We start from the raw sequence: 8,743 nt of genomic DNA, 5'->3' as shown, positions 1-8,743 counted from the left end.
ATTGGTGACTCTTTTTGTTTGACTTGAGCATCTATTGTTGTCCTCTTTTTATTCCCTTTCACATAAAATAAAAGCATTCCTGCTTAAATCCCTCTTTAATATAATAGTAGATAGGAATTGGTTAAGCGGAGTGTTTGAAGAAATCTGGAACTAGCCTTCTAGATTTATGATCTAGTGTTCTTGTGTTCAGTTACAATACAACCACTATTTTCCAAATAAACTTTGGAGTCAAATGTTTTATTTCATTTTCCTACTAAATATTCTAGCATATTGTTAACTGAAGAAATGTACTTTTATGGATATATTTTCATTTCAGCCATTTGCATCCAGGTATCAGTTTCTACCAGCATTTGAGTGGCAAAGAATATGAAGGAAAAAACCCAATAAGCTACATGTATATAAAAATGTATAAAACCTTACATATATATTAATTGACAGTACAGTTTCATTCTTAAAAAAACAACTACATCAGGGTTCCAATCTAAGAAAACTTCCCAGGTCTTTAACATATACAATATAATGTCCATATCTTGTGAACCATTTAAATATCAAATTTCTCTTCACATATACTATGTCCATTTTCTTCATAGTCTTCTCTGGTTACCACCATATCTTCAAAATCGTCATTTTCAGAAATCAGCTTTCCACCTTCCCAGGAATAAGTAATAGGGCTGGAAAGTCAATAAAATAATTGTGTAAACTGTAAAATACAGTTAGTTTACAAAGTTATTTTAATATTGATTTTCAGTATCAGCTAGTACTACATTATATGACATTAGAATATGAAATATAAAAATAGAGTGGGTAACTGTCAGTTGAGAATCCACATGTGTAACTGAAAGGTTACTTACTTCTCTGGCAGAACAACAGAAACATCGTAGTCAGTGGGAGTGAGGCATCGGACCTCAGAGTAAACACGATCCCTGAAGCCGGGGAGATGTGTGTTTCCACCAGTTAAAACAATATTCTTAAAGAAATGTGGTTGCATTTCTATGAAGACCAGAAAGAAACAAGTTATAATTCTACAATAACTTGCTTGATTTTATATAGTTATATTAAGTCTGTAATGAAAAGCATTGGAAGCACTTGCATCAGAGTCTGTAATGAAAAGCACTTGCATTGGAGGCAGTACCTCAGTCACATGTTTAAATATTCTTCTAATGCAAATTGTTTACTTCCAATGAAGAGGGCGCTAAGTGTTCTGGCTCCCAATCAACTTTGGATGTATTAAACTACTTAATTCAGAAGTCTGGATAGTGCATAGGCAACTTCAGCAATTTTACAACAGTAACATGTCAAGAAATAGTGTTTATTACAATCTTATACTGGAGAATTTCTAGAACAGGTTTTCAGCCTTTTTGAGTCCGTGGCTCCCTTGACTAACTACATTCTTTCTGCAGCACCCCTGTGGGGCATAGGAGCCCAGCCTCTCACCCTTTTTCAAACACTCCCTTGAGTGTTCCCTCAGCCTTCTCTCCTCTCCTCAGAGCTGCCACTGCTGCCATCCCTGGTCTCTGAGCTGCCCCCCCCCCCGCCCACCTCAAAGAGATGTGCCTCCTCACACTGCCCCACAGGGGCCTGGAACATGTCTGTCCATCCCCAACAGCAACGGCTGGTGGACTGGCTGGCTAGGTTCCCTCACCTGTTTGCTTGCTTACTCCAAGGTTGTCTCAGTTCCTGGCAACCAGCACCCCCTTACCAGCCCCCCGAGGCACCATTTGCCTGCAGAGCCTGTAGCCATGACTGCTGCAACAAACAGCTGTACAAGCCTTTGGGAGGCAGAGATGCAAGAGGGCATCAGAGGAAGGAAGGAAAAAGGGACAGAAGTCAGTGTTGCCCATAATACCCCTGACCATCCTTCAAGGGTGCCATGGTACACTGGTTGAAAACCACTGTTCTAGACAACTGAGTTTTTGTCCTTGATATGGGAACTTTAGAACCAAAACAAAAAGTCTAACAATGCAACATGTTCTACAGTTTAAATATTGTTTAAATACATTGTTTAAATAAGAATACCTTCCGGCAAGTTCTGAATTGAATAAACAATGGCTTCAGGAATTCCCATTTCTTGAATACCAATATCTGAAGGATGGAAGAGTATCTCTGGAACAGCAAATCGCTCATTTGTAAGACGAAGTATTTGTTCACCAGTTTTGTATTTTCCACTTAACACCATTTCTTCCCTTGGCTAAATCAAACAGATGTGAATTAACACACATGTGATAATGAAACCAGCTTTTAATATCAACATTAATCAGTTACCTTATTTGCATGATTTTTCCCATGTAGTAGCTGGGATCCAAAACCTGTATGGGAATCTGAAACTTGTATATTTCTTCCATACAATTATACCTAGCTATATCAGCACATAATAACATAGAAATTGCAGCCAACATGCTATGACTGAACAGTAAGAGGATGAATCAACAAACGAAAAATGGCAATTCATTTCACATCTCCCCCTCTCTCAATAGAGACTTTATTCTTTTTCTAACTAAGTTGCATAAGTGTTGGAGAACCTTTCATCCTCCAGATGTGTTAATTACCTTGTTTTAAATTTGCACTTTACATCTGACTTCCTCTAATAATGTTTCCTTTTGAAACATTTAATATAATTTTTTATTATCTTTGCTGCATTAAATGTGCATTCTGTAGTTAACCTCCTTTGTAATGTTTTAGTTTCAAAATCTGAAAGACAATATTTTAATTTCCTGTTAATTATGCTGCTTTGAATATATACTTTATATTGGACTTTCTTCTGTAATGTCTTCTTCTGGATTGTTTTATTTGATGTAGGTTGTAAATGCTTTGAGATCTTTTTCTTAAAAATATATGTAAGTATAGAAATGAAATGAAATGAAGAAGACGACTGATTTTATGCAATTACCTTACAAAACCCTTTCTTTATTGTGCTGAAGTCTGGTAAAACATAGTCCAACATTACTGTATTTTCTTCCCCCTTCAATCTGAAACAGGTTGGAATTCAGAATACATCCTAAAGTTAATGATTCTTCAGAGCCACAAAAAAAAAAATTCATTGTAAATAAATAATTAACAATTTACCCTAATATGGGTCTAAGTCCAATTTTCTCAAATGTGGAGACCTCTCAAAAGGAGACTTTGACGATAACTAAATAAGAAAGCTGTATAGGATAACCTCCTTTTGACTTTTAATCAGTAAGACAGCTCACCACCATGTAAAGCTATTTGGGGTATTCAGTGCATATAGATGTTGAACTTAATAGCGGGACAATCACACCTTGCATGGGGTTTATGTTCTGGGGATGGCAGGAATATGCAAAACTGTGTAAATTCAAACCACCCCCACATAAGTATCCTTGCCAAGCGAGCCTTACCATCATCCCCCACATGCCGGGAAGACAGCTGTTAAGCTCTGCCATGCTTACCAGGCAAGTCCCGCACACTGCATAGGCTTTGGGATGCTCTTGCAAGTTCCTGTGGGATTGTCTGAGTTCCTGTGAGATCTTGCAACAATATGCCAGAACCTGTGTGCGCTCTGTGTTGCATGCAATTTCAACCACATAAGTTAATTGCATATGTAGAGCTTGAAAATGATTTGGAACATTGCAGATGCTTCAGTAATGGAATCAAGACTATAAACCGAAGTCTGGCTGAAATGGGGACCTCAAAGATCATTATCTCTATTTCCAGATATGGGGACTTGGGTCAGAACAGCACTCCATACATGCTCAAAGGCAGTCTTCATAACAACATGTTTCAGAGCTAACCCTTAATGAACCCAAGCTTAAATTTAAGCCCCAAACACAAGATGCTTTCAGTAAAGGAATTTGATATTTAATGTATTCATAGACCACTGTCAACAGAATGGTGGTTTTTTTACCACAAGGCAATACATGATAAATTCTTCAGGCCATAGACAAAATTACCATTAACTATATTTAGCTATTTAACTATATTAAAACTATATTTAAAAAACCCCGTACTTGGCAGTCTCCATATCCTTGAAAAAGTCTTGGGAAACGTAACATACATCTTCTTTCACTTGGTTAATCACATGGGTTTCATCCATAACATGGAGTTGCCTATAATTTTAAAAAGAAAATAATGCTACTTTATCTTGTTTTCATTGCTGGTCTGTTAGGAGTATTCAATATGAGTATTTATTGAAGCTTAAATGTTATAGTAAAGCTGTTAGATTAATTGTGGAAAACTCACTTAAGCCTTTAATCCTCTGTGGAGTAGGGCATGCTATTAAACCAAAGAACAGTAAGAGGAGGATGAACGTTCTTAACACTGCACTTCTTTGAGTTCTCATTAAGTTGTGATTAGGAACTAATCTGTTAAACCAGATGAAGTCCATGGTTTTTAGTAGAAAAAGTTAATAATATTCTCATACCACCCTTTCTATACAAGAGGAACAAAATTATGTATATAGGAAAAGTACTGTTTGATGGGGCTTTTTAAAAAAGGTTATACATATTGCAATCATTCAGGAATCCCACCTTTACAGAAGACATTCAGAATTGGCACACGAGTTGTATCTAACCCTAAACAGCCCTCTAAATAGAACCAGCAAGACCTAAGGATGCAGGGGGATCTTCAGAATAGGAAAGTTTTCACTACTGTTGAGATGGGGGATAGGGGATGGGAAACAAGTGGCCATGAAATCTAGGTTGAGCAGCTTAACTCACTGTGAGGAACCCAGTTGGTTTTGCCCATCTGTATATTCCCAATGAACTTTCTAGGGTGTAGCTTATGAAAGTTTGTGTATTCAAAAAGAGGTAGCCGTCAAGTTCATGAACCTTGCCCCATTATAGTCTACTCATGTGGCTTAGCATACCCACAGATTCACTCAGCTTCTCCATAGAACCAGTGGCATTTGGAAACAACCAACAAGATATGCCAGTAAATTATGGTCACAGAATTCACAAAATAATTTTACTGCTCATTTTATGGAGTGTTCCATCTATTTTTCCGATTTAACTTCTGCTGCAATTAATTTATTGCTGCAAAAAAACTAATTTTAAGTATCATTACATAACTTGCGCCATAATCTAGGCAAAGTAAGCCTTCACAGTCCTTCAGCAAACATTGATATCAAAAGTTAGCTTTCTCTTTTTGCCCTATAAAATAAACTATATTTTTATTACTGTGAACCAGATAAGATTGTAATAACTTCTAGTTAGTGTTTTACCTGTACGAGATTATCTCCTTTAGATGATTGGTTAAGAGCTTTCCTCCCACGTTAATCCTAAGAACAAGAAAGATTTTAAAAAATATTTATATTTTAAAAACATGAATACATCTTTTTTAAAAATATGAAAAATATGGTTTTTTACCTTATAATGGCCTCCTTCTTCTTTTTACTTCTGCAGTAAGGTACAATGTGTGTAAAAGAATACCCACTGTCTACAATGATGCAACACAGTTCTGATGGGTTATCCCGGAAGTATCTATGGGCACTGAGAGCCCCAGCTGAAAAACAGAGCCATGTCATAGTGTCAGATACATTTATTAACAAGTGTTTCAGGCAAAGGGCCTTCTCGGCAGTGGCGCCATCCTTGTGGAACACCCTGCCATCAGATGTCAAGAAGATAAAGAACTACACAACTTTTAGAAGACACTTGAAGGTAATCTTGTATTGGGAAATTTTTAATGTTTGACATTATGTTTTTACATGTCTTGGAAGCCACCCAGAGTGGCTGGGAAACCAAGCCAGATGGGAGGGGTATAAATATTTATTATTATTATTATTATTATTAGCAAACAAAGTGTTGTAGCAATGCCAACGAAAACATTTTCTCCCCAAAAAATAAACAGTAAGAGGACTTGCCATTCACCATTTACTCTGAGAACTGCTTGGAACTGGTATTCTTCAAACAATATTTCATTCATGGACTCTTGTATTGAGCTGAAGTTGAAATAAGGTTCTGTGATGATGATATTGGTATCTACAAAGTCTACCTATGTAGAAAATTATTTCAAGATTCAGAAGCAATCTTTTTTTTTTTTAAGAGTATCTAAAATTAGGGTCTGACTATTAATAAATATGTTCTTAATAATATGCACAGAGAATATTTCAAAACACTTCATATAAATTATCTCAATAGTATTTGGAACAGTCTTAGAAAGATAGGCCAGTAATGTTCCTCTGCTGCAGATGAGAGACTGGGTAAAAGTGGCTTGATGAAGGGTCAAATTTGAACTGGGGATTTTCTCCTAACTCACAGCTCACACTTCTTGCCACTGTAGTATAGTAGCTTTCTGTTGTGACAGCAGGAACACCTACTTGAAAAAAAATTGTAGGTTATACAAAATGTAATAAAACCTACATATTTTTACAGAGGTAACTAGTGAGTGGGCAAGTGACTAATGGATGAAGTAATTCAAGCTACCCATTTACCTGCAAGTAGGCCTCACTGAACTCAGAGGGACTTACTTTTGTGTATACAGGTACAGCAGGGATGTCCAACAGGTTGATCCCCGGGAGCTTTTGGTAGCTCATAGTCGAATGCTGGGTCCCTTTCCCGCCCCCTCTCCCCACCCTCCATTGTTGCACGATGTGCAGAATGTAAGACCTTAGTGTGAGCTTGAATTCCAGTTCAGCATTGTTTTTTCCCCTTGTGTTTTATGGAATTCTTTAGGAAACTGAGTGATAACTTGTAATAAAAAAAACCCCATCCTAAACTACCGGTATATCCTAAACTCTATAATGTACTTGCTAAAATGTATCATCCTGTATGATAAAGACAGTAACCAATAAAAGTCTTGAGTAAACACTGGCTGAGATGGGTTTGCCATGATGCATCTTGGGATGTAAAATCAGCAGGTGCATCGGGGTAGATCAAACTCCAATTCAGAAAAATACGCAACACTGAGATAAAATACTCTATGAAGGTTTGACAGATCCCACAAGCAGATATGGATTATTTTATCTGCTGATACATCATTCTTTAGAACACAACTACACTGAACAAGCACATTTTTGTAGAAATAAAAACCCATGCTTTAAATGAAACAGTAAATGCCCTCATTTGTAGAAATCAAAACACTCACAGTTTAAATTAAAGCTGATGCACAAGCTTCAACTATTAGGTTATGCTGACTATAAGCAGCCTGCATTCTTATATTCTTCTGGTGCTACCTTCAAGATATAGGAAAGTGTTTAATTACCTGATACATTTCTTTTCCATAAAGATAGTCCCACACTTGTCTTTGAACATCCCAGTTTACCAAGTAGCCCTGTTATTAAAAAAGTAAAGTTACTGCTCTAACCATTTGATATCTGCATAATTTTACACTGTCCTTCAAACTTTCTTTAGCACCCTACTGGAAGAAACCTGATCTCTTGAAAGTGTTTGGATGATTTGGCTCCTGTCCTAGAGTAGTATTTTACTCCATGTTGTTTGCTTATGATCAGGTATAATAAATACATTATTTAAGACTTTATCCTGACCATTTCTATATATAAGTATATTCCTCTGAAGGCAGTGGGACTTACACCCAAATAAGTGTTAACAGGTTTGCAAGTTTAATTTATTATTCAGATGCACAACTCAAAAAAAAAAAACAATAATTTCCATCTAAGGCTTCGTTATATAGAAATAAATGTTTCCTTCCTCTCTGGTTTTAATTACATTACTCTACTCATGCATAAATCTGACTAAACCTTTACCTGTCTTACTGAACCTTAACTGATTCTTGTGTAAAAAGATTTCCATGCTATTTAAATTACCTTCTGGAATGGGAGTATATAAAAAAGTCCAGATGGATCTTTAATTTCATCCAGTTGGTTAGCTGTAAATGTTTTCAGACGAGCAGTCTTTGATCTAAACTGACAGTTCGGAATAACACTGTGGGGAGGGGAAAGAAACCCAGCAGCTTTATACACATTTTAAAAAGTCAATAACGTAAGTGACCAACCAATGCCTGTGGGAAACCCACAAGTGTGACCAAAGCACAAGAGCGCTCTCCCCTCCTGTGGTTTCCAGAAACTAACTAGTACTGTATTCAGAAACCTTACCTCCTCTCACTTCAGAGGCAGAGCATAGCCATCATAGCCTTTGAAAACCCTCTCCATGAATTTTTCAAATCCTCCTTTAGGTTGGATTTCCTCCCACCATCTAGGTTGGTGGCCATCACTGCCTCCTGGGAAAGTGGGTTCCACAGTTAAACTACTTTAACATGTCAATTTGCTGGAAACACCTTTTGTAACCCAGATCTCTCAGACGTTTGCACACTCCTACACTAGCTGTTTCCAAACAAAACATACTGATTTCATTCTTTCGTTGGATTTAGTACCTGGATTATGTTTTCTGTAATAGCCACTTCTTCACTGGACGCTTGTTTGGACAATTCCTGCACATTTGGAATAATTCCTTAATTCATTCATAACTGCCAGTGAATTGATTACATTCTCACAGATGTCCATATCAAAACATGAGAGAAAACCCACAGGAGAACCGACTGCCTGTTCCAAAAGAATTTAACTCCATCCAGACCTCAAGCGAATAAGGCTTCTCACCTGACATGAGCGTGACTGTACCCGATCTTGGCATTGTAGGCGCCGTTATCTAACACGAGAGTCGCCATTTTTCTCCTTTGGTCCCTCAGCTCCGCCCCATCGGCAAGCCAGCGCTAAATAACCATGCGGCGGAAACGTCTTTAGTCACCACCGGGCGGGTCCTCTCTTTCACGCCTTCTCATTGGTAAAAGGAACTTAGCCCCGTTGAATGATGGGATAGTGGAGGACTTTCCCGAC

General features: G+C 37.4%; 1 protein-coding gene and 1 long non-coding RNA gene across 2 annotated transcripts; one reads left to right on the top strand and one right to left on the bottom strand.

Annotated features, from left to right (window-relative positions):
- Nucleotides 1–221: 221 nt before the first annotated feature.
- ACTR6 (actin related protein 6) lies at nt 222–8,743 on the bottom strand. Its single transcript, XM_081927948.1, has 11 exons — nt 8,507–8,743; nt 7,718–7,835; nt 7,156–7,224; nt 5,823–5,946; nt 5,322–5,457; nt 5,177–5,233; nt 3,966–4,064; nt 2,888–2,966; nt 2,017–2,188; nt 852–990; nt 222–671 (listed from the first exon to the last, which is right to left on the bottom strand). The coding sequence occupies exons 1-11, from the start codon at nt 8,572–8,574 to the stop codon at nt 542–544; spliced, it is 1,191 nt and encodes a 396-aa protein (XP_081784074.1). The 5' UTR covers nt 8,575–8,743; the 3' UTR covers nt 222–541.
- LOC309379116 lies at nt 2,973–3,932 on the top strand. Its single transcript, XR_014172372.1, has 2 exons — nt 2,973–3,716; nt 3,806–3,932. It is a non-coding gene; the product is annotated as an uncharacterized lncRNA (long non-coding RNA).

This window comes from Podarcis melisellensis (genome assembly GCF_964234715.1).
Source record: "Podarcis melisellensis genome assembly, chromosome: 10".
In the NCBI taxonomy this organism is placed as follows: Eukaryota; Metazoa; Chordata; class Lepidosauria; order Squamata; family Lacertidae; genus Podarcis; species Podarcis melisellensis.
This window is presented reverse-complemented; position numbering and strand designations above follow the sequence as displayed.

Excerpts from the sequence above, each read along its gene's own strand:
- ACTR6 (XM_081927948.1), bottom strand. The coding sequence starts at position 8,574 with ATGGCGACTCTCGTGTTAGATAACGGCGCCTACAATGCCAAGATCGGG. Across the intron at positions 7,836-8,506 it reads TACAGTCACGCTCATGTCAG|TGTTATTCCGAACTGTCAGT; the intron begins GTGAGAAGCCTT and ends CCCTCCCCACAG. Across the intron at positions 5,234-5,321 it reads AAGAAGGAGGCCATTATAAG|GATTAACGTGGGAGGAAAGC; the intron begins GTAAAAAACCAT and ends TCTTGTTCTTAG.